This window comes from Megascapheus bottae, chromosome 17 (assembly GCF_031878675.1).
Source record: "Megascapheus bottae isolate mThoBot1 chromosome 17, mThoBot2.hap1, whole genome shotgun sequence".
Lineage (NCBI taxonomy): Eukaryota > Metazoa > Chordata > Mammalia > Rodentia > Geomyidae > Megascapheus > Megascapheus bottae.
This window is the reverse complement of record NC_143525.1, coordinates 17,395,524-17,422,365: the sequence shown is the minus strand read 5'-3', so window position 1 is coordinate 17,422,365 and position 26,842 is coordinate 17,395,524. Positions and strand designations below refer to the sequence as shown.

Below are 26,842 nucleotides of genomic sequence, written 5' to 3'. Positions count from 1 at the left end.
GACAGATGCAGGCTCCTAGACTCCAGCACCCCCCTTCCGCTGTTGGAAGGCAGGGTCTCAGCATCCCCCACCCTTCAGGTCCAGTGGCCTGGGAGAGGAACCTGTTCGGCGGGTGAGCTGGGACACCTCTGCCCCCTTGGTGTGGGGTGCTGAGTCTTAGCGCCCGCCTGCCTGACAGTCTCAGGTCAAAGGACTGGGAGAGGAACCTGTTGGGTGGGTGATAGCAGGGACACCTCCGCCCCCTTTGGTGGGTTGCTGGGTTTTAGTGCCGCCTGCCTGTCAGTCTCCTGTCAGAGGCCTGGGGGAGGGGACTGTTGAGGGAAGGGACAGGATTCTAAATTCCTTGCCCCCCTGCCTTTGCCAGTCTTTCTCGGGTGGGGTGGAGGGGTCTGAGTTAAGTTCTATAACTTGGCACCAGCTCTGCTTTCCTGATGGGTTTGGGGACCCCCTGGGCTACCTGCTGGGCTACCCCTGCTCTACTCACTCCTCTGCGTTTGGCTGTGGGGTGCTCTGCGGTGTTGGAGAATCATTCACTCCCCTTGGATCTCTGCCACCACCTGTGCTCCGCGTCTGGGTTCCGCTGCTTGCTGTTCTGGTCTGCGTTGGTTCCTGTGTCGCCGCTTGCTGTTCTGGTCTGCGTTGGTTCCTGCATCTGGCTTCTGCCGTTTGCTGGCCTGATCCTATGCTGGTTTCTGTGGCGATTGGGGCTGCCTGGCCTTATGCCCTCCGCGGCTTTTCCCGGCTTGGAGCCGGCGGGGAGGGATGGGGGAGGGGCCTCGCGTTTCTAAATCTTTGAGAAAGTTGAATGTAAGCTTTATCTGGATTTATTTTCCGGTTTGAGTCCTTCTCCATTGCTTCTTGAGTTTGCTGTGGATTTCTCAAGGTAGTTGGCTCGTGGGATTCCCTGGTTCTCTCTTTTTGTGGGAGAGAGCTAGGCAGCGTCCCTATTGTCTCGGCGCCATCTTCCACCCTTTTAATTGCATTTTTGTGATAGAAATATTGAGCATTTTAAATTGAAAGGACTTCCAGGATAGTGAAACAAAAGCCATATAATGAATGATTGTTGTCCTTAATGTACTATGTTGTCTCTCATCTCCTTTGCTGTCCCTTGGTTATCTCATATTGGTATAGTATCTCACCTTGTTATCTGATTTATTGAATTTATTTGTATTTGGATATTTGAAATTTGATAGGGAAGGGGGGAAAACCAAGACGGGTGGGGGGTGTGGGGGAGGGAGTGATACAGGTACCAAGACATGTGAAAGGGTATCAATGTATGTGAATTAATGCACCTTCTATCTGGCAAATATCATGTAACCCTTTTACTAATTACAATAAAAAAATTAAAAAAAAAAGAAATATTGAGCATTTTAGTCATTTGTATGTATTCTTTTGAGAAATGTTCTATTCGAGATCTTTGCCCAATTAATGGGTATTTTCTTGCTATTAAGTAATTTGAGTTCTTTATATATTTTAGATATTAGTCCATTACTTGGTATATGATTTGCAGCTATTGTCTCCCAATTCATGAATTGTCTCCTCATTCTAATTTTTTATCTGAAGAAGCCTTTTTAATACATTCCCATTCATCTATTTTTTCTCCCATAGATTGATTGTGGTATGGGTTCTATTGAAAAAACTCCTGCCTAGATAAAGATCAGGGAGCTTTTCTGTTGTTTGTTTTTTTTTCCAGTAGTTTTATGTTTTCAGGTCTCAGTTAGATAGAGTGTTGCAATGTGGTTGAAATGTCTATACATGTAAGAAAATTTACTTGTTTGACTGATGCATGAAAATATTAATATCAATGTATTGTTTAAGCATCAAATATGCATTAAGTACATTCAGAAAAAAAGATGTCCCAGAGAATATAGAGTGGGTGACCAGGAAATGATAGAACCCTATTAAAATTTTATCATAATTACTTGGGGTAACTGAGGAAGAGTGCTACTAAAAGGCCAGGAGTTTGGCCTAGTGGTAGAATGCTTGCCTAGCATGTGTGAAGACTTGGGTTTGATTCTTCAGTATCATATATGTAGAAAAAAGCTGGAAGTGGTGCTGTGGCTCAAGTGGTAAAGATCTACCATTGAGAAAGTCCAAGGACAGTGCTCAACCCCAGGACTGGCCAAAAAAAAAAGTATGACAAAACGGCAATAGACACAACAGCACTAGTGTAATTTACTATATAGTATAGTATTGGAAAACTTGAACGTTAATTTAAAACCCACAGTAGCCAGGCACTGGTGACTCACACCTGTAATCATAGCTACTCAAGAGACTGAGATCTGAGGAGCACAGTTCAAAGCCAGTTCAGGAAGGAAAGCCCACGAGACTCTTATCTCTAACAAACCACCAAAAAGCTGAAAGTGGAGCTATGGCTTATGTGATAGAGGGCTAGCCTTGAGGAAAAAAAAAAGAAAAAGATAAGAAAAGTTCAGGGATAGCACCCAGAGCCTGAGTTTAAGCCCCTGGACTGGCATGCACATATGTGCACATGCACACACACACACACCCCTGAGCACACCAAAATACTCTTCCCACAAAAAACTCAAAAGCATAGTACATAGAAGGTAAGACATTATTAATTGTACCTATATAATTTTTATATAGTCCTTTTAATTTAATTTTTTGTGTTTTATTGTATGGAAGGGTTATAGTTACATTCATCAGATAGAGGGTACTTTACTTCTCAAACATTGATACTCTTTCTCATGTTATTGTCTCCGTTTCCCTCCCTCCACCCACCCTTTAATCATCTTGTTTTTCCCCTTCCCTTCCCTATTTCAAATAAATAAACGTGCATACAATATACCAGGTAACAAAGTCAGATACAAAATGAGATAAATCATAAGGGGTAAAAAAGAGAAATCACTTTTACACCCCATGCGGTGACTCACACCTATAATCCTAGCTACTGAAATCCTCAGATCTCAGTTCAAAGCCAGCTCGGCACTAAAGTCCATAAGACTCTTATCTCCAATTAACCATTAGAAAACTGGAAGTGGCATCATGGTTCAAGGGATAGGGCAGTAGCCTTGAGCTGAAGAGCTCAGGGACAGCACCCAGGCCCAAAGTTCAAGCTCCATGACTGACCAAAAAAATAAAAATTGAAAAAAAGAAAGAAATAACTTTTTTATGCTGGAAATTTACTTTGCTGGCTATACTTTGTTTTAGTTTTTGGTCACAACTATAGTAATTTTAAACTTGGGGACTAAGCTTCTTTGTTCTCAAATAGGGAAGAAAAACTATTTCTCTCTCTTGTGATTGTTATTTGACATACTAATCTGCTATTTGAATTTTCTTGTATAAAATATGAGTATAAATATTTGTTGGATATTATAGAGCTAGAACTACTGGAAAAAAGTTTAAAGACAGACGCAGAATTTTTATCTTCAAGTGAAGATAAAATTAGACTAAATTGAAACAACTGTACCATTAGTTTAATCCAGGGATATGTCTTTATATTATATTTTAGGAATATAGATCATATAGTTTCTCTTTATTGATAGAAATTGAGAAATAAGCTTAAACTTACTCTAAACAAAATTATTCTTTTGATTATTTAGAAGTATGTAAAAGAAATATGATTTTCTTCTGAGCATGTCAAATGATTTACATTTATTAGATTACTTCATTGGAGCAGACTTTTGCTATGTAAGAGTAACCTATTAAAATTTTATTATTACAGATGATGACAAAGTACAACTTAAAGAATTTGAAAAAGCAGTTAAGAATATGCATGATGCTTCCAGGTTAAAAAGTAAGTATGGGTTATTTGTAATGGATTTTCTTGGAAATTGAGAAATAAACTTGAAGCTTGTTATCTCAAACTTAATCTATAAAATTATTCTTTTCGTTATTCAGAAGTATGAAAAAGAAATACAATTTTCTTCTGAGCATGTCAAATGATTTACACTTATATAGATTGCTTCGTTGGAGCTGACTTTTGCTATGTAGGAGTAACCTATTAAATTTATTATTACAGATGATAAAGTACAACTTAAAGAATTTGAAAAAGCCATTAAGAGTATGCATGATCCCTCCAAGTTAAAAAGTAAGTACGGGTTATTTGTAAAGTTTTGTCTTTTGTTGAATGTACTTCGTTTTGCTTTAGAGTTTTCATCACTTCTGGTTCTAATTTCTGGTTAACAGATTAGTGTTGATCTGCTGAGAGATAGATAAAACTTGGTTTTAAATAAAATTGACAGATTTCATAATGAAAGAGAAAAATGCTTTTTGAGGAAAAGGGTCGCACTGAAAGTTCTTTTTAATTCCATATTTATTTCATGAGAGCTGCAGAAATACTTGCTTTATTTATTTCCCCCAGATATAAGTATTCTCTGTGTATTATTAAGCCTGAGACTTGGAACTCTATCTTATGAATTATTTTCCTTTTTTTTTTCTTGTTGGTCATGGGACTTGAACTCTGGGCTTGGGCATTGTCCCTGAGCTCTTCAGTTCAAGGCTACCACCCTTCCCCTTGGTTTTCTGGTTTTCTGGTGATTAGTTGAAGATAAGAGTCTCACAGACTGAGAGTGCCCCGGCTGGCTTTGAATTATGATCCTCAGATCTCAGCCTCCTGAGTAGATAGGATTAAAGGAGGAGCTACTGGGCCAGGCTGAATTATTTTTTATTATTGAAATTTTTTTCTTTCTTTCTTTTTTTTTTTTTTTGGTCACTCATGAGGCTTGAACTCTGAGCCTGGGCGCTGTCACTGAGCTCTTTAGCTCAAGGCTACGAACTAACCTACCCCTTTAGCCACAGCACCACTTCTGTTTTTTTTAGTGGTGGTTAATTGGACATGAGTCTCCTGGGCTTTAGTGCCTGGGTTGGCTTTGAACTGCGATCCTCAGATCTCGGCCTCCTGAGTAGCTAGGATTACAGGCGTGAGCCACCATGCCGGGTATTACTGAAAATTTTCTCGTAAGTTTTCTGCTGCTTCCTTTAGGAGATAAGTCATTAAGAGCTTAGTCTTTAGTTTTCATTAAATAAAATAGTTGTCATATGTATGTTTTTTGCCAGTCCTGGGACTTGAATTCAGGGCCTGGGCATTGTCCTTGGGCTTTCTCAAGGCTAGTGCTCTACCACTTGAACCACAGCACCACTTCCAGGTTTTTCTGTGTATGTGGTATGGAGGAATCAAACCCAGGGCTTGTGCATGCTAGGTAAGCACTCTACCAGTAGGCCACGCACCTGGCCCCACCATATGCATTTTTGTAGCACATTGTTTTAGTATTTAAAAATGCTTTTATTGTTATTATAAAGGTGGTATATGGAGGGGGTACAGTTATTTAAGTCAGATGAAAAATACATTTACTTTTGGACAATATACCCCTGAACTCACTTTTGCTCAGTTTTTCCTTCCTGTTCCCACTCAGAAGTTGGATAGTTCATTTTCAACATAGTATCTAGTATCACTGCTGCATTTACTCACCCTTTGTCCCTCCACTTCTGTGGCCCCCTTACTCTCCCTAAGACAAATAAACAAATAAGATAAAAAGAAAAGACCAAAAAAAAAAAACCCAGCAAACAAGGAAAAAATTTCTGATTTCGATTTCCTGGGGTACTTTTTGATAAATCTGGAGACCAATACAGAATCATTTATGTTCCCAGATAAATAACAATACCTCATCTTCCCTGTAATGTAAAATTACCAATACTGTTCAGTTAAGAAAAGTGCTTGATGATTTTTCTGTTAAAACATAAACATGTTACTGTGTCACGTAACTGCCATCAACATAATGTATTAGTAGTTAGATTAACTTTATTATAGGAAACAAAGCATAGAAATAGAACATGAGCTTTGGGATAGACTGAGATAGGCTTTTGTTTCTTTCACTTAACCTCTGGTCATTCTTTTTGGGCCATTTTGATTTCCTTCAGCTAATAACATCATGTTTCTTATAAAGGGGTCAAACACAGTGGTAACATATAAAATGCATATAGCCTAATATTAGGAGCACATTGTGGGTTTAATAGGTAGTAATTATAATTTTATTTCTAATTCTGAAATCAGAGAGCAGGGCTTAGAAAGCCTGATTGATAATACTAGATATGTAACATTTTATAAGTAGGAAAAGGAAATTAAAGAAAAATTAAGCCATGGTGCATTAAGGAGAAGAGGATATAGACTAGGTACCTGAATCTGGAAGATAGTTACAGAGATCAAGGAGATGACATTGTTATCCAGTGCAGAATAAGACCAGTAACTTCCAGAAAGAATGACAATAATCTACATGAGCATGGCAGGGCTGAGGTTCCTGTTTGGAAGATCCTGCTTGCAAGGTTGGTTGGCATATGTGAACTTGGTGTTCAGAATGTTCTATCAGTAATGGATAAAGTGGACTCAATTTGTTGGAGAAACTGGAAGAACCAAGAGGATAGCCATATAAAGTTTTATGTTTTTCTTTAAGATATACAAATACATAAAGCTTTCAAGGATTATTAACAATGTCTGACCTTTTAGTTAAGATTTTAGAAGTAAGATAGACAATTTTAGCTATGGAAGCAGATGTAGGGTAGCATTGTTGTAGATGACTTTGGAAGGGAAAGACTTTTGGAAACAGAAGGTGAAATTACCTTGAGGCTGGGCTCATTCTTACAATCAGTAAATTGTAATGTGGTCTACAGTAAACGGAAGATTAAATCAAGGTGCCAAAACCCTCAGAAAATAAAACATGATGACGTTAGTGGAGTAACATTATTGAATGACAGTCCTGAGCCTTAAAGAAAAGGGCTAAGCTAGAATTAACTCCAAATGGATCAAAGACCTCAAGGTAAAAGCCGACACACTGAAAACTTTACAAGAAGGAATAGAAGATACACTAGGCCTCCTTGGCACAGGTCAAAACTTTCTTAATAAGGACCAAGATTTACAACAAATCAGAGAAAGGCTGGATAAGTGGGACTGCATTAAACTGTGGAGCTTCTGTATGGCAAAGGACATAGCTAGTAAATTAATTAGGAAGCCTAAAGAATGGGAGAAGATCTTAACCAACCATACAACGGACAAAGGCCTCATATCTAAAATATATCAACAGCTCAAAAAATTGAATCACTCCAAAACTAATCTCCAAAGTAACAACCATCCCATTAAAAGATGGGCCAAAGACTTAAAGAGAATCTTCTCTGAAGAAGAAACAAAAATGGCCTATAGACACATGAAGAAATGCTCAACATCTCTGGCCATAAAAGAAATGCAAATCAAAACAACTCTAAGATTCCACCTCACTCCAGTTAGAATGGCCAGGATCAGGAAAACAAATAACAACAGATGCTGGAGGGGATGTGGCCAGGAGGGATCACTACTACACTGTTGGTGGGAGTGCAAACTCGTTCAACCACTATGGAAAGCAGTATGGCAGTGTCTCAAAAGACTAAACATAGAGCTCCCCATGACCCAGCAGTTCCACTACTAGGCATTTACCCAATTGTCTAGAAACAAGGACATACTAAATCCACTAGCACAACGATGTTCATTGCAGCACTATTTACCATAGCAAAGATATGGAACCAACCCAGATGTCCCTCAGTTGATGAGTGGATCAACAAGATGTGGTATTTGTACACAATGGAATTCTATGCTGCTGTCAGAAAGAATGACATTGCCCCATTTGTTAGGAAGTGGAAAGACTTAGAAAAAATCATATTAAGTGAAGTAAGCCAGATGCAAAGGATTATAGGCTCAATGGTTTCCCTCATTTGTCATAATCAGTAGAAACCTTGGGCTCTCATAGCAGAGATTTTCAATAGAGCAAAACCTAGACACATAAGGCCATACAGTATGATGCTAAATGAAAGGACCTCCAGGATATAGAAACAAAAGCCATATAATGAGTGATTGTTGTCCTTAATGTACTATGTTATCTCTCATCTCTTTTGCTGTCCCTTAGTTATCTCATATTGTAACAGTATCTCACTTCGTTATCTGATATATTGGATATATTTGTATTTGGTTATTTGAAATTGGATAGGGAAGGGGGGAAAACAAGATGAGGGGTGGGGGTAGGGGGAGGGAAATGGGGACCAAGACATGAGAAAGGGTATCAATGTATGTGAAGTAATGCACCTTCTATCTGGTGAATATAATGTAACCCTTCTATTAATTACAATAAAAATATATGAAAAAAAAAGAAAAGAAAAGGGTTAAGGAGGCCATGAGCATGGCCTAGTGTGGTAGAGTGCTTGCCTACCATTCATGAAGGCCTGGGTTTGATTCTTGAGTACCACATACACAGAAAAATCCAGAAATGGTACTGTGGCTCAAGTGGTAGAGCACCATCCTTGGAGGAAGAAATTCAGGGATACTGCTTAGGCCCTGAGTGAAAGCCCCAGGATGGGGTGGGGGGAGAAAGAGAGGAGGAGGAGGAAGGGAAGAAGATGACCACTAAAGTTTGACTGAAACTAGAACAATAGTTGCCTGACAACAAGAAAAATGCCTTTCTGCTTCCTGGTCCTATGATATGTAGAACATGGGATGATGAGCTGACTCCATTTAAGACAGTTGTGCAAGGAAACTCTTTTTTCAAGGAAAGTAGGCTTTAGTTAAATCAAAGAGGCAGAACTGGTTTTTCAGGTGCTGGCCAGGTCGTTGTTTTCAATGACCTCTCAATGATGTTAGGGGAGCAGACAATAAAACAAGATCTAAGTTAGCTAAAAAGGTATTATTACTATTTAGTAGTTCTCATTAGCTTCAATAATCATCATAGATTTATTTTATAAATATTGAATTTGTTAGATTTTATTAATTGACTAATGTGATTTTTAGAGCTTTTCAAGCATCATACACATCAACCTTGTGAATTTAATTATTTTCTTATTTTATATCCATCACCATGAACATTATAGAGTGGTTAGATAGCAATAATGTGTATAGGGTCATGCAATTCTAGGTCACATAACCTGAAGCTGAGATTTAAATGTGCCTTAACCATCACTGGACATGAAACTAAATGCTAGGGTATAAGCAAATCTCTGAGGAACTGAAAATAAATGTGAATGAGCTCTTGTATCATATTTTGTACTTTTTATGATCCTAAATTATTCCCCTATGTCAGGATGAGTTAATTTTGTTTGCTACTATTAAATCTCCACAGAAATATTACTTTCTAGAATTGCCAGGGAAAATTAGTTATAAATGATTTTCTTGGATAATACTGATTTTAAAACAGTACCAAAGAAATGTGATCAACCAAGAACCCTCTTTATACTGAGGTGCTGGTCATGCAATTATTTGAAAGTTGAAGTAGTCATATTTCTCAGTTCAAGATGTAATCATAAAAGAATGGGCTGGGGGGGGGAGGGTAATGGGGACCAAGACATGTGAAAGGGTATCAATGTATGTGAATTAATGCACCCTTTATCTGGCAAATATCATGTAACCCTTTTATTAATTACAATAAAAATATCAAAATAAGAGAATGGGCTGCCACTGACAAAAATATTTTTTTCTAGTACAGTAAATTATTAGTTTTTTTTTAATCTGAGAAATAAACACATGAAATGTATATTCTACAACATTTCTTATGAAAAAGATCTTTAATGATGACTTTTGCTTTTTTCCTGTTTTATTTTTCAAATCAGAGTTTAGCTCAATTATAAAATATCTCTTTTCAATTTCTAGATTTACAGGAGATTGCCTTAGCTCTTGATTCCCTTGATGGTGACATGATAGCTGAGAAGAACTTGGAAGATTTTCTGAAAAATATTGGAATTAAGTCACCTAAAGAAGCAGAGAGAATTCTTCAATCAGATTTTGTTTCTGGTAATCATTTTATTACCTGCAACTTTTTTCCTGTTAGAGTACCAATGAAAATGTTGTACAAGCCCTTCTTTACAATTAGAGATAATTTAAAAAATTAAGAAGTTGTACAACATTGGGGTTGGAAGTTTGGCCTGGTGGTAGAGTGCTTGCGTAGCATGCACAAAGACCGGGGTTCGATTCCTTGGTATCACATACATAGAAAAAAGCTGGAAGTGGTGCTGAGGCTCAAGTGGTAGAGCTCTTGCCTTGAGAAAGTCCAAGGGCCGTGCTCAGGGCCTCAGCGCAAGCCCAGGACTGGCAAAACAAAACAAAACAAAATAAAACTTGTGCAATATCTATAGATATTTGTTTATGGAAGAACAAATATTATACATTCTATCTTTGAAAAAGAGACTTTCCTCTTCTAATTACTTCATTTGCAGCTATAAGAATATATATTCTTATATATTCATATATAAGAATATATATATATATATATATATATATATATATATATGAGCTGGGCATGGTGGCTCACGCCTGTAATCCTAGCTACTCAGGAGGCTGAGATCTGAGGATCGTGGTTCAAAGCCAGCCCAGGCACTAAAGTCCATGAGGCTCTTATCTACAATTAACTACCAGAAAACCAGAAGTGGTGCTGTGGCTAAACGGGTAGAGCTGTAGCCTTGCATTCAAGAACTCAAGGACAGAGACCAGGCCCATAGTTCAAGCCCTATGACTGACAAAAAAAGAATATGTATTTATATATATGTGTATACATATGTATATGAAAACAAACATGTCTAAAGTTTGTAGGGGGTGGGGTTGTTGAAATTCTGTCTGCTCAAATATATTTTAATTTACTGAGTGAAGAACAACTTAAGAACTCAAGCTCTGTAAATAGAAATCCCAGCTTTGTTATCTTTGATCAAGTTAAGTTACTGGCTTTTCTTAGCTGTTTGGTGTTATCACAGATGGAACTGGCACTACTATAATCACTATAAATGTATAGTTAGACAAAGTGGAAATGAATCCAGTGAATCTTGTAAATAAAATGTTCAAGAATTTATATAAATTTTTAGATAGAAATTTTATGTAATGTTGGTTATTAGTCTTTTTATATTACAGTTCTTGCTTTTTACTTCTTTTTCTTCTAGAAGGAAACATGGTGAATGTTAATGACAGTTTGAAAAGTTTGAAGGACACTCAAAAATTTTCCAATTTTATTGGTAAGAGCTTTATGTTAAAGCCATTAGAAGGCAACAATACAGGATTCATTCAAAAGGTCATTTAGACAAGTTCTCTTGCTTTGATTTGATGTCTTCTCTGAAACTGGTGATGAAATTTAATCCAATTGTGAGGTATTAAGAAACTTGATCTAATAGTGATTTTGGGGTTGAGCCTTGAGGAACTGATTAGAATTACATAAGGTTGTTAGGATAGATCCCTGTGGCTTTATAAGAAAGTAAAGAAAGGCTGGGTGCCAGTGGCTGAAATCTGTAATCCTAGCTACTTAGGAGGGTGAGTTCTGAGGATTGCAGTTCAAAGCCAACCCTGACCACAAGGTTCCGTGAGACTATCTCCAATTAACCACCAGAAAACCGGAAGTGGCACTGTAGCTTATGTGGTAAAGCCTTGAGCTGAAGAGCTCAGGGACAAGGCCCAGGCCCAGAGCTAAAGCCCCATCCATGACCAAAAAGAAAAGAGAGACCAGAGGACAGACAGAGAGACAGACAGACAGACACACACACACACACACACACACACACACACACACACACACACACACATGTGCATGTGCGAGTGCATGCTACTGTCTCTCACCATAGTATCTTAGACCATCTTGGAAGACCACCTCTAAATGTGACCCTTTGAACCTGAACCAGAGCTAATCATAGAAAACTTCAGTACCTTACTGAAGTACTTTCACTGATCTCACTGATAGGTCATCCAGTTGCCAGTGGCTCATGCCTATAATGGTATTTACTCAGGAGGCTGAGACCCTAAGGATCTCAGTTCAAAGGTAGACTGGCTTTCTCCAGTTATCCAGCAAATATTGGATTGGGAAGATGTGGCTCAAGTGGTAGGGTGCCATGTGAGCAAACGACCCTGAATTTGAGCACCAGGTGCTTAGGAGAAAACTAAACATCTCAATGCATTCTAGATTTCACTGTTGCCTTGGTTGTTGCTTCTAATTTTATCTCATTATAGTTGGAGAAATGTAGGTAGAGTTTGATAGTTCCTTTGTTTATTAAAAGTGGACTCCTCCCCCATTCCCTCCCCTCCCTCCCTCCCTCCTTCCCTCACTCCCTCGGCAGTACTGGGAACTCAGGGCCTTGTACTTGCTAGGCATTTGAGCCATCACTTGAACCACATTTGCAGCCTCCTTTTATTGCTTGCTCTAGTTATTATTATTATTTTTCATATAGGATCTGGTGATTTTTACCTGGGACTGCCTGGACCACAATCCTTGCTATGCCTCTAGCAGACATGTGACACCACACTCAGTCCTAAAAGTGGACTTTCTTCAGTTTCTATGTGTTTATTTCAAAAATCAAATTAGTTATAGGGATAAGCTAATGATAGGTACATTCACTTTTTCTGTCTTGGAAGTTCTGATAGGTTTTAAAAACAACCCATTCCACAGAAGAGGTAGAATATTATAAAAGTGCATTATATACATGTTTAAAAACAGAATAATGAGAACCATTCAAATCATTTAAAAAAGAAATAGAAGGCCGGAGGCATAGCCTAGTGCACATCTAGAATGCACAAAGCCCTGGGTTAAATTTCTAGGTACCACATAATCAGAAAAAGCTAGAAGTCGTGCTCAAGTGGCAGAGGGCTGGCTGTGAGCAAAAAGTGTCCAAGGACAGTGCCCAGGCCCTGATTTCAAGACTCAGGACTGCCCCCCCCCAAAAAAGAAAAGAAATAGATAACTTTTATAAGCTTGAAAATAGTCCACACCTGACAGGAGAAAAAACTGGAAAAGAATGAGAGAAGAGATGACATTGTGTGAAAAGAAATGCACTCTTTACCTGACTTATGTAGTTATAACCCATCTGTACATCATCTTTATAATAATAAAAATTTAAAAAAATATCCTTCCCCATCATTTTGGACAGTTATAGAACTAGAATTTTATTGCATAATTTTGGTAGAATTCTTTTCTATTCCTAGAATCATATTTGACATTTGGACTCTTTTACCTGTTCAAGAAGCTTTCCAAAATATGAAAATAACTTATTTTCTCTTTTCTTCTGAATAAACTGATCTTTTTTGCATAGTCACATTTCCCATGAATTCCTCTCCACTGACTTGTTTTTAAAAACTTCTTACTGATAGTTAACTACACCAGGTAGTTAATTACATTATAGAACAAAATAATCTATTAAATGATAGCTACTTTTAGATAAAACTTAAAACAATTTATTTTGCATTTCTTTCAGTGAATTTTATGATGATAGTTTTAGAAATATACTTTGAATATATGAATTTTTTAAAGAAAAATTTGGGAGGTTGAATGTAGGCTTTCTAGTCTAAATGTGTGCTAAATATGAGATCATAAGCCTCGTTAGAATAGACTAAGGTAGCTGACAGGAACCAAGGATGTGGTAAGGAATGTAGAAATAGAACTGGAGTTTGGAGGGTTTTGTAAAGAATGAGGGGAACTTTTTGCTGAAATAGTAGGCTCATTGACAGAGTAATTAGAGAAACATTGATATGGCTTTGTTCACAGAGGAGTAGCCCAGCCAAATCCTAGACACATTATAAAATAATTTTAAACATAAAGAAAAGAATTATGAGTGAACATGGTAGCACATGTCTGTAATCTTAGAACTATGGATGGTGGAGACAGGAGGACTATAAATCTGATGCCAACCTACACTACTTAGCAAGACCTATCACAGAAAAGAAAATATGTTGAAACATAGCTCAAGTGGGTGAGCACTTGCCTATGTAAGGTCCTACGCTCAAAAACCAGTTCAGAAAAACAAAACAAAAACAAAGAAAAACCCTGGTTATTTAGAACTATAAAAGATTATAAATACAAAATTATTGGAGTAGAGAAAACTATTAAAATGAGGTTATAGAAAATTATTAGGGGGGAAAGTAAGTTCTACTTAAGGGATCTGCATGTGTCTTCCAAGTACCATATCAAGGACCATTTCAAAGAGTGTAGATGTGAAAGACATGATTAGTTTTACTAGTGTGCTCAAAAGATTTCGATTCATGAACTAAATTATATGATCTATGTGTCTTTTCTGTATTTGTAGCATTGAATGAGATCATCGATATATTGGACCACATGGAAGATAGTTATCCATCTGATAAAGACAAATATTCTGATAAAGTTGAAGATACTTATTTTACTGATGATACCCTTCAAGAAATAATTAACGACTTAGAGGGTGAGTTGATTAAGCAGACAATCACAGCTTCCCATAAGCATTTTTTTCAAAATCTAACTTTGTCTTTTTTCCATATATTTTTATTGTAATTATTAGAAAGATGACATTATTTTCACCAGATAGAAGGTGCATTACTTCACAAACATTGATAACCTTTCTCATGTCTTGGTCCCCATTTCCCTCCCCCCATCCCCGCCCCTCATCTTGTTTTCCTCCCTTCCCTATCCTATTTCAAAATAACCAAATAAGCATATATACAGTATATCAGCTAACTAGGTAAAATACTGTAACAATATTAGATAACCAAAGGACAGCAAAAGAGATGAGAGATAACAGTACATTAAGGACAACAATTACTCATTATATGGCTTTTGTTTCTATATTCTGGAGGTTCTTTCATTTAGCGTCATACTATATGGTCTTATATATCTAGGTTTTGTTCTATTGTAAATCTCTGCCAGGAGAGCCCAAGGTTTCTACTGATTATGACAAATGAGGGAAACCATTGAGCCTGTGTTCCTTTGCATCTTGCTTACTTCACTTAATATGATTTTTTCTGAGTCTTTCCATTTCCTTACAAATGGGGCGATGTCATTCTTTTTGACAGCAGCATAGGATTCCATTGTGTATAAATAACACATCTTGTTGATCCACTCATCAACTGAGGGGCATCTGGGTTGGTTCCATATCTTTGCTATTGTAAATAAGTGCTGCTAATTTTGTGTTTTCAGATATAGGCTTTCTAGTTTGAATATTTGATGTTATTTTCTTCTAAATTTTGAAGATTTTGAATTATTTTAACAAATATTAATTAAAACTTCCTTATTTAGTTCCAAATTAACACCATGAACTTATTGGACCACTATATACTCTAGATCATATTTAATACTATACCTATGTTAAATCCATAGAAATTTTGTTATTGTAGTATTAAATGTGTGAGTAATCTCATGACCTGAATTGTAAAACTCATCTCAAAATATTTCTGAATATTGTGGTATGGTATTGAATTGATACTTGTTTCTAAATAACTATTTCACATTTAATACTTTTATTATTATATGCTTTACAGTGCTCATAATATTTGTTTCACAGCTTTTCTTTAAAGTAAAAGATCCATAGAAAAAGTATTGTTAATAATTACATTGAAACTGGTTTTGTTTCTCTAGACAATGGACAGTGTTGTCTGCCAATTTTCAAACAATTCATTGTTCTGTTTATTCTCTCACTTCAAATATATCTTACTCAAATTATGTCTTTCTTCTAAGTTTAATTTTGTCAAAAATGATAGTGAATTTTTGGTTGTTAGGGTAGATTAGGAAGAGATACTGCTAAATGCTCTGCTCTGCTCTGTCTGTCTATCTATCTATGTATCTATCTATGTATCTATCTATGTATCTATGTATCTATGTATCTATCTATCTATCTATCCATCCATCTACCTACCTAACAGCACCATCTCCCTGACCAAAATGTTGACAATGCTGAAGTTCAAAAAAATACTGCTTTAGAGTTACATATACAATTGCTTGATCCTATTGTTTTAAAAGTATTTTTTAATAGTTTAGCTGTTTTGTTTATCTCACTTAGACATGAAAAAAAATTTATCTGTATCTTAACCTCCCTTTATTACAAGGTAACACCTGGACTATTTGTGAGTAACTCACAACTGTTCTTGAACTTCGATAAGGTCAATGTACGCAAATAGATTTTTCTTTTTTTATATGCTTTTTATTGTAATTAATAGAAGGGTTACATTATATTCACCAGATAGAAGGTACATTACTTCACATACATTGATACCCTTTCTCATGTCTTAGTCCCCATTTCCCTCCCTCCACCCCCACTCTTCATCTTGTTTTCCTCCCGTCCCTATCCTTGTCATAATCAGTAGAAACCTTGAGCTCTCCTATCAGAGATTTACAATAGAACAAAACCAAGATACATAAGGCCATATAGTATGACACTAAATGAAAGAACCTCCAGAATATAGAAACAAAAGCCATATAATGAAGCAAATAGATTTTATGTCTAACAATTATGCCTCAAATAGATCTCTGTGTGAGTTTGCATTTCTGTAGGAAGCACATGGTATAAATGGAGGCAACTGCAGTTTGTGGGAAAAGCCTCAGGATTAGATAGTATCTTGCTAGGTAGTTCCGGAAGCAGAGGTAGACAAGAGTAATTAAGTTGGAGAGTTTATAAATACAAAATGAGAGAAAAATTTGAAAGCATCTATGATATTGGAAGCTGCCATACTTAAGAAGTGGATGGAGACCACAGACGGGATTCAGAATGAGAGAAGAGCAAGGAAAACATGATAGCTTGAGAGCCTGAGGCAGATGGGAAAAAAAGTCATTGTTTTGATTCTGTACATGTTTTCCATATCCATGTTTCAATCAGTCTCCTTTCAGCCAGGTAAGATTTTAAAATAAGGAACCAGTGATAAATGTTGATGAGAAAAGAAGTACTCATTGTTGCTTTCCTTCTAAACTAGCTAATGTCAAGATGCCATTCCTCATTACTTCGTCTTTGTCTTTACATTTTCAGATTTTAGTAATGAGGCTTTATCTTCAAATCCGAAATTGCCGGCGGTAAATGGTGAGTAAGAACTTTCCAAATGAAAAAAATTCCAAATAAGAGACTTTTATTTTTTCAGATCATTGTTAAGTACAAATGTATTCCTGATCAACCCTGCCCACTTCAACTAGATTTTTATTATTTCCAAAGAATAATCATGTGTTTAAAGATGAAATTTCTTAAAAATGAATGTCCTAGCTCTGTGATATTATTACAAACATTACCTATGCTTTCTATATTTCAACTCCATTTTCAAATCTTCAGTTCCTTACTCTCTTTTCTACCATTCCTAATCTTTTGCACATTTTACTGCTTAGGATATATTCCTCTGACTCTCTTAGCTTATATTTCTGTTCCACAGTACTTTCCTATAAATATCAACTCATGTTTCTTATTATTTGATTAATATTTCTTTTTCCACTTGCCTGAAAATGTCATTGGATCAAAGATTGTTTTATCTCTAGAAAATAGCACAATCCCAGCTCCTTTCATACTCAAAATAGCTAATATTAATTGCTCACACTTATATTTACTATGACAGATATTGGGGGCAGATATTGGCCTAGTGGTAGAGTGTTTGTCTAGTAAGCCTGAAGACCCAAGGGTTCAATTCCTTGGTACCACATACATAGAAAAGCCAGAAGTGGTGCTGTGGCTCAAGTGGTAGAGCTCTAGCCTTGAGGAAAGCCCAAGGATAGTGGTAAGGCCCTGAGTTCAGTCCCCAGGACTGGTAAAACAAACCAACAAAAAACTATGGCAGATATTGTCTCACATTTCTTATGATAATTTATAATTATAAATATTAATTGAACCAATAGATATGTATAACTTTTTTAGCTTATTGTTTATCATTTCTGTATGTGTATTTATTATGTAGCTATACTGCTACTTACAATTAAAACTGGCTCAATTTGCTCTTGGTTCTGTATGTGTTTGTGTGCTATTTTATTGGCATATATTTCCTGTTGTACAAACTGATAAACTTGCCTTATAGATTATGCCCTTTTCTGTGAAACTTTCTTCTGAATTTATCACTCATTAAATAAAGTGAAAACTTAGTTAACCTTCTTAGTACTTCCATACCTCTTATGTATATTTTTCTCAGAGCACTATTGACAATCACATGTTACAATTTTGTTTACCCAGATGACAAGTTCAGTCTCTCTCACTAAGGAATTTACGGGAAATGTTTTGTGTGTGTTATATTGGGAACTGAGTCTAGAGTTTTGTGTTTGCTAGGCAAGCACCATGCCATGTGAGCTTTATCTTAGCCCCCCTTTAAAAAATATTACTTTTGAGATAAAGTCTTGGTGATTTTGACCAGTCTGGCCTCAAACTTGCTATCTTCCTATTTTAGATTAAGAGAGTCACTTAGATTATAGGTGTATACTATCATACCTAGCTATAGGAAACTCTCTGATAAGAGGGATTGAATTTTTTCGTCGTTCTTAGTAACTTTTAAGATAATTATTTGTCAAAGGAAGATAGTTCTTTGATGATACCATGATATTTTGTTTCAAATGATCTGTGTAATGTAACATTTTTTCAGAATGGGGAAATAAATACACACACACATATATACATATATAAACTTCATTTTCAGGTTAAATACAAAATGGATGAGAAAATATAGATGAAAAATTAGAAAGATCAGCCTAGCTAGCATCTGGTAATCACGCCTGTAATCCTAGCTACTCAGATCTGAGGATCATGGTTCAAAGCAAGCCCATGCACCAAAGTCTGTAAGACTCATCTCCAATTAACCACTGGGAAACCAGAAGTGGCACTGTAACCCTACATGGTAGAGTAGTAGCCTTGAGCTAAAGAGCTCACAGACAGGGCCCAGGCCCAGAGTTCAAACCCTACAACTGACCAAAAATAACAAAAAAAATCAATAATGAGTATGTTTTATATATTTAAAATTTTTTTTTGCCAGTCATGGGGCTTTGAGCTCAGGGCATAAGCACTGTCCTTGGACTTTTTTTTTCCCTCAAGGCTAAAGCTCTACCACTTGAGCAACAGTACCACTTCCAGCCATTTTCTATGTATGTGGTACTGAGAAGTCGAACCTAGGTCTTTGTGCATGCTAGGCAAGCACTCTACCACTAGACCAAATTCCCAGCCCCTTTATATTTTAAATTGATAAGAGAACAATAGTCTCATTTGGCTATATGGGTTGTACATGTGCAGAGAGATAGCAACTTGAGGGAGTACAAGACTAAATGAGGCTCTTTTTCCACTGAATTCTCTAATTCTTGGACCCCTGTTCTTGATTATGACTGCCTACAGAAGGTACCTGTGACATGCATATAGAGTACATCTTTGTGTAATCCATACAAAAAAAAGTATAATCTGGATTGGCAGAGGTCCTGGGGATCAAGAACCTTAGCGCACTCTGTGTGTGTGTGGGGGGGGGGGTCTTGGGTCTTGAACTCGGGGCCTGGGTACTGTCTCTAGGCCTTTTTGTTCAAGGCTAACACTCTACCACTTGAGACAAGCTCTACTTCTGGCTTTTTTGGTGATAGTTAGTTATAGATTAGAATCTCATGGATTTTCCTACACAGGCTGGCTTCAACTTCAGTCCTCAGTTCTTAGCCTCTTAAGTAGCTAGGATTACAGATATGAGAGTCATTTTCATCTGGTGTTAGCCTTAATTTACCTCATCAGTTGATATAAATCTTTAGATCTATATGTAGAACCATTAATTCTTATTTAAGAGGTGTTTACAGCTTGATCAGTATATAGAGTATGAATGACTTCTGGTGAAATTTTATTAAAATGTGGCTAGCCCAACATATTCTCTTTGCCATAAGTTAAAAAAATTTAAATGTTGGACTGGGAGTTTGGCCTAGTGGTAGAGTGCTTGCCTAGAGATGCACAAAGATTCCTTGGTACCACATACATAGAAAAAAGCCAGAAGTGGTGCTGAGACTCAAGTGGTAGAGCTCTAGCCTTGAGAAAGCCCAGGGACAATGCTCAGGCCCTGAGCTCAAGCCCAGGACTGGCAAAAAAATTAAATATTATTTCAAATAAGTAGCCATCAATTACAAATAGAAATATTTTATTTCTGTTATATTTTAGGTTGACATAAATATTTACTTGATGGTTTGCCTGTAGTTGACTGTGAATTATTTCTCATTCACTTTTTATACTAATATTTTTTGTGTTTTTTATCTTTATAGAGATTAAAGAAGCTGCTAACATCTTTTCACATGTCGATAATAAAAGGATTGCTATACCTAAGTTGGAGCATGCCCTGAAATGTTTGAATCTTAGTTTGATGGAGGAGGATTTCAATGAAATACTTAAACACTGTAATACCAATGGTAAGCTGTTCTTGACAAGATTCTTTTCATTTTTTTCCCAACTCTCTGTCATTTTGTTGTTACTTAAAGTCTTCTTATTGTAGTTACAGCCCTGGATCATCTGCTATGGTTAAACTATTACTGTTCTGTTACTTAGCTTGTAACTCTGTCCTGGTATTGTATGTACTAATAATTTATATCATTACCTCAAGTTTCAGATTGAATCAGTTCATACCACCTCGAGAAGTTCTTGGCTTTGTGATCTGGACAAAGTTCCTTAATTTCTCTTTGCTTTCAACTTTTAAAAATAGGCATAATGCTTTGGCCTCATGGTACAAATTTGTGTTCCTAGTTACTTGAGTAGTGGAGACTAGGAGTCTAAGGCTTGAGGCCAGCCTGGGCATAAAAGTTCATGGGAGCTGGAGAATAGTGGCTCACACTTGTAATCCTAGCTACTCAGGAGACTGAGGTCTGAGGATCATGGTTCAAAGTCAGCCTGGGCATTAAGACTGGGAGACTCTTATCTCCAGTTAATCACTAGAAAGGTGGTACTGTGGCTCAGAGGGTAGGGTGGAAGCCTTGAGCTAAAGAGCTCAGGGACAATGCCCAAGCCCAGAGTCCAAGCCCCACGACCTCAGACAACAACAACAACAAAGTTCATGGGACTCCATCTTAAGCAATAGCTGGGTGTGATGATGCATAGCAATTATCCCAGCAATACTGAAAAGCACAAGTAGAAGGACCCAGACCTAGGTTAAAAAAAAAACTAACATGGAAAGAGGCAGAAAGTGTAGCTTAAATGGTAGATTGGCTGCCAAACAATTATGAGGTCTTTAACTCAGTCCTCAGAATTATTAAATAAGGTACCTATTTCAGAGAATTTTTGTGAAGATCAGTGAATTATTTACATATTATATATAAAATTGTATATGGAATATATATGTGTATGTATAATATATGTGTATATATATACCATGCATATGGCATATATATTTATGGTATACATATCAAAAAAGGGGCTAATGTATAAAATTCTAGTTATTTATAATATTAACTAATGGAAAATATTTACAAGTGTTAATAATTCTATCAAAATAGTTTCAATAATTTGAGAAAGAAAATGAACTAGAATAAAATTTTAGCCAATTATTGTAGAGCAAGGCCTATTTCATTCACTATCAGCTTTTTAATATCAATGTGTTTGGTTTTGATCTTCTAGATAATAGAGAAGTGGATTTACAAGATTTCTTAACAGAAACGAAAAAAAGTCCAAATTTCAAAAACTGTGAGGGTAAGTGAATACTCTGGTTCAACAAAGTGACTAGAAAATAGACATTATGAAATGACATGTTAAAAATCACCACTGTGGGCTGGAAGTGTAGCCTAGTGGTAGAATGCTTGACTAGCGTGCATGAAGCCCTGGGTTTGAATCCTTGGTACCACATACAGAGAAAAAGCCAGAAGTGGCACTGTGGCTCAAGTAGCAGAACTCTAGCCTTGAGCATAAAGTATCCAAGGGTAGTGCCCAGGCTCTGAGTTCAAGCCCCAGTACTGGTAAAAAAAAATCACCACATAGTTCAGGTACTGGTGGCTCATGCTTAAAATCCCATGTTTATAATCCCATGCTTATAAACCTCAGGAGGCTGAGGTTTGAGTGTTGAAGTTCAAAACCAGCCTGGGCAAACAAATCTGAAAGACTCTTCTCTCCAATTAACCAGAAAGAAACTGGACATAGACACATGGCTCAAGTGGTAGAGCTGTGAGCATTATTGCCAGAGCTCAAGGCTCTGAGTTCAGTCTTACGTAGATTTCAATGTTTAATTTCTATTCTTTAGTTTCAAGATAGATTTTAAGTAGTATGTAAAATGTAAGTAAGACTGTATGAATAAGGAAAACCAGAGAGGAGGAAAAAGGTGAGAGGAAATAGGTGATAAAGGATGAAAATGATCCTAAACATTATATACATGTATGGAAGTACAAAATTATAAATGTTAAACTGTCAAAATGGGGGAGAGGATAAGAGAGAATACTATATGATGGTGACACTCTTCTGAGCCATCATATGGCATTAGAACCATCTTTTCCCTTGCTGAGTTGGCTCAGTAGTGAGGCTTCTTATTGAATCTTTTTCTACCTTAACCTTCTCTAACATACTACCTTACCTTTGAATTTTAACAATAAAGGATTAGAAAGTCTTTTTTTTTTTTAGTCAGTTGTGGGGCCTGAACTCAGGGCTTGAGTGCTGTTCCCGAGTGTTTTTTTATTCAGTCATGAGACTAGATCTATGGGCCTGGGTGTTGTCCTTGAGCTCTTCAGCTCAAGGCTACCACCTTACTCCTTGAGCCACAGGGCCACTTCCGGTTTTCTAGTGGTTAATTGGAGATAAGAGTCTCATGGACTTTAGTGCTTGGGCTGACTTTGAACTGTGATCCTCAGTTCTCAGCCTCCTGAGTAGCTAGGATTACAGGCATGAGCCACAACACGTGGCTTCTGAGGTTCTTTTATTTTTTTACTCAAGACTAACACTATACCATTTTGAGCCACAGCTCCACTTATGGTTTTCTGGTAGTTAACAGGAGATGAGTCTTACAGACTTTGAACCATGGCTTTGAATCATGATTCTTAGGTCTCAGCCTCCTGAGTAGGTAGGATTACAGACATGAGCTATTGGTACCTGGCTCTCCTTCCTCCCTCCTTCCCTCCTCCTCATCTTCCTCCTTCTTTTTCTCCTTTAATGTCACTTCAGCTCTCCAGTGTCACCTTTTTCTCCTTCATCTTCTTCTGGGAAAAGTAGGGTTTATTTGAACTTAGAGTCTTAATTGGCTAGTGTTCCTCTAGATACCTCAGTTTCTGAATCCAAGAACAGTAGACATCCATATCTTGGGTATTCCTCAAGTTCAGAAGAGAGTGGGGAAGCAAACAGCCCTGAAATCAACACTGAAACACAGAACTGAGGGAAGCTAGGACTCTGCTAATCTCAAGAGTTTTCAGATTCCATCCTGTAATTTTGAAATCACTTGATAAGAGGGAAAAACTGGGAAAATAGTGACGTACTGGTTTGGCATCAGATCTCTTAGTCTCACAGAGCAGCAAACCACACTCAGTAAGGAGGCAACTCCAGCCTGTTGGTCATGGACAGGGGCTGGGGCACTTTCAGTCTCTGAAGTGATCCACAGGCAATGGTACAGCAGAGGCTCCATAGAGAGTGAAGCCTCTGACTCTCAGATCCTTCCAAGCCCAAATTACTCTCTGTGTAAGACCTCAGTGGGTTTATGTATGATCCTCCCACACATTATGACCACCTCTCATGTCTGTGTCCACTCTGACACTGTAAGAAGATGCACCTAAGCTCCGTGACTCGTAATTGTTTCTTGTCTTCAGATCACAGAGAAGCTCAACCTCAAAAATAGGCTTCATCTCAAGATGTGTCTAGCTAGCTATACCTATCTAAGATATGGGGAACAGCAAAATTGATTTTTTTCCTAATTCTGGACTGCCATGCAGGAGGAGTCATATCAATTCAAAATGGTTTCAGGAGCCACAACTGAAGTGTTCTATGACCCAAGGGATAAAGCATGACTGCTTTTATATGTTTGGTTGAAAGGCATAGTGGTTAAGAGCTTGAGCTTTGGATTTGAATCCTGAGCTTATCACTTAGCTAACAATATAGTCTTTAGTAAGGTAATCTTACTAACTTCAATTTCTTCATCTGAAAAATGAGATAATAGTGCCAACTTTGATATTATGATAAGGTGAAATAAAGTAAAAATTCTTAGACTATTGTCTAGCACTTAGTTCTTAAATTTTTAGCTATAATATACTCTTGTTTTAAAAACTATATTAATATCTCCATATAAAATTCGATTATATATGCAATCTGAGACCATTAATTAATGAGCAATATAGCTTGTCCTGCTATTGAAACATTTGGTTTTGCTCTTTTTGCAGCCACAGAGCTACTCTTAGCTATTACTCAAATTCTCCAAAATGACCTTGTTGACATCTCTGAACTCAAGATGTTATTGTTGAATGATGGCCTTGACTCAACTAATGTTGTACTTACTGAAATGTTAAGAAATATACCTGAATATGGTTAGTAGTTTCAACAAATTTAACATTTTTTAATTTTTTGTTGTATTTTATTGTTGGGGTAATGTATAGAGAGGTTACAGTTACATTCATCAGGTAGTAGGTACATTACTTCTTTTTTCCTTTTTTCCATATATTTTTTATTGTAATTAATAGAAGGGTTACATTATATTCACCAGATAGAAGGTGCATTACTTCACAAACATTGATACCCTTTCTTATGTGTTGGTCCCCATTTACATTACTTCTTGAATATTGATATCCTTTTTCATGTTTTTCTCCCACTTTCCCTCCCTCCACTCCCTAACAATCATCTTGTTTTTCTCCTTCCCTTCCCTATTTCAAATAAACATATATACAATGTACCAGGTAACCAAGTCAGATATAGTAACAGCGTGAGATAAACCATAAGGGAAAAAAAAGAGAAAAAAAAATAACTTCACATAGCACATTAAGAACAACAGGGCTGGGAGTTTGGCCTAGTGGTAGAGTACTTTCCTAGCATGCATGAAGACCCAGATTCGATTCCTCAGTACCACATACATAGAAAAAAAAAGCCAAAAGTGGTGCTATGGCTCAAGTGGTAGAGCTCTAGCTTTGAGAAAATCCCACAGATAGTGCTGAGGCCCTGAGCCCAAGCCCAGGACTGGCAAAAAAAAAAAAAAAAAAAAAAAAAAAGGACAACAAAAATAAACCTCTTGGGTTTCACTGTGGTATTTCCATATGTACATATAAAGCTTTTTGATCATACTCACCCCTTTTGTTATTGCTTTTTTTCTTTCCTCCCTTAAAAAAAAACTTCCTTACAATTTTTTTTTTTGCCAATCCTGGGCCTTGAGTTCAGAGCTTGAGTACTGTCCTTTGGCTTTCTCATGGCTAGAACTCTACCACTTGAGCTACAGTACCACTTCTGGTTTTTTTTTTTCTATGTATGTGGTACCGAGGAATTGAACCAGGATCTTCGTGCATGCTAGGCAAGCACTCTACTACTAGGATAAACTCCAGGCTCTCTTTACAAATTTTAATGTGGGCTTCATTATGACTTTTTAAATAAATACATGTAATGTACTTATATTTTCCCCCTTCCCTCTGTTTTCCACCTCCTACTGGTTTCTTCCAAATAGTCCCAATTGATGATCATACCTTCTCCTCCTTTTCCTCCTCTTTCTTGTTCTTTTATCTAGCTTCTAAGAAAACACATATTTGTTTTTTCCAAATCTAGCTTATTAGGATGATTCTTAATAGGATGATCCCTAGTCCCATTTACTTTCCTGAAAATAATTTTATTATCCTTTTTGGTTAAATAATACTCAATTACGTGTATTTGCTGGACTTTAAAATGCATTCATGGCCTAGTGTTGTAGTGTTTGCCTGCATGCACAAAGCCCTGGGTTGGATTCCTCAGTACCATATACACAGAAAAAGTCAGAAATGGTGTTGTGGCTCAAGTGGTAGAGCTCTAGCCTTGAGAAAGCCCAAGGACAGTGCCCTGGCCCTGAGTTCAAGACCCAGGACTGGCAAAAAACAAAAACAAAACCAAACATAAAATACATTCATCTTGTGATGAGTATCTAGTTTGATTCCATAACTTGGCTATTGTGAACTCTACTGCAATAAATATGGGTGTTCAGGTATCTTTATAATAAGTTGTCTTAATTTGCTTTGAGTATATGTCCAAGAGTGGTATAGCAAGATTTTTGTACTGGAGGAGGTCTGACAGAATTTGGCAGTGAATCCTTCTGGTTCCAGGCTGTTCTTTGTTGGGGGCCTTTATTTTGGTTTGTGCCAGTCTTGGGGTTTGAACTCAATGCCTGGTTCAGTCCCTGAGCTTTTTTGTTCAAGTCTAGCACTCTACCATTTGAACTCCTTCCAACTTTGTGGTGGCTAATTGGAGATAAGAGTCTCATGGACTATCCTGCTCAGTCTAGCAATCCTCAAATCTAGCTGCCATTACAAACATAAGCCATGGGTGCCTCGGTAACAGGGTTAGTTTTAATCCATAGACTACTTTTACTTGTCCATACATAAGTAAAAGGTACTGAAGGATTTTGTTTATAGGGGTAGTCAGATTTTGTTTTTAAGATTTAGCTCTCCCGTACCAAATTGTGGGAAATAAATAGAAAAGGATGAGACTGGGGTTATAGCCTTTTAAAAGGATCCTATTTTAATACCGTAGGAGTTAGATAATGCAATACATTCAGTAAATATTAGGTAAAAAGAGAAGCTGATAATTTTGGTCATGTAGGAAATAAGAAGGAAGAAATAATCTAAACTTCCAGCCCCCCCCCCACTTTAAAAAATAACTTGCTTGTTGTCTTCAGATATAGTAACTAATTTAGAAACATGTCACCCAGAGTGACTTGAACCTGTGATACTAGCTACTGGAGATTAAGGAGAACCATGATTCAAGGCTAGTTGAGAAGTTCATGAGACCCTATTTCAAACTATACCTAGGCACAGTGCATGGGCCTCTCATGGCAAGTCTATACAGGAAGATTAAGCTGTCAGGCTGGCCTGGGCAACAAAGTTAGAGAGATTCAGTTTCTATAGAAGGAAGCTAGATACAGAGTCTGTCAAATGCCTGTAATCCCAGTGATAGCAATGACAGGAAGAAGATTTTGACTTAGAGGTATACCTAGTTTAGAAATAAGATCCTATCCTAAAAATAACCAGTGAAGAACAGTACTGAAAGTGGGGCTTAGTGGTATTACAGCAGT

At 37.0% G+C, this 26,842-nt stretch overlaps 1 protein-coding gene across 1 annotated transcript in view; it reads left to right on the top strand.

Moving 5' to 3' along the window:
* Positions 1-26,842, top strand: part of LOC150051205 (EF-hand calcium-binding domain-containing protein 13-like) — a 128,065-nt gene that overhangs the window by 44,884 nt on the left and 56,339 nt on the right. The window contains exons 18-25 of the mRNA XM_090351491.1: positions 3,686-3,757; positions 3,983-4,051; positions 9,620-9,760; positions 10,897-10,968; positions 16,702-16,752; positions 19,914-20,057; positions 21,256-21,327; positions 23,985-24,128. Coding sequence (XP_090207617.1) covers positions 3,686-3,757; positions 3,983-4,051; positions 9,620-9,760; positions 10,897-10,968; positions 16,702-16,752; positions 19,914-20,057; positions 21,256-21,327; positions 23,985-24,128 — 765 coding nt within the window. The remainder of the gene's footprint in view (positions 1-3,685; positions 3,758-3,982; positions 4,052-9,619; positions 9,761-10,896; positions 10,969-16,701; positions 16,753-19,913; positions 20,058-21,255; positions 21,328-23,984; positions 24,129-26,842) is intronic.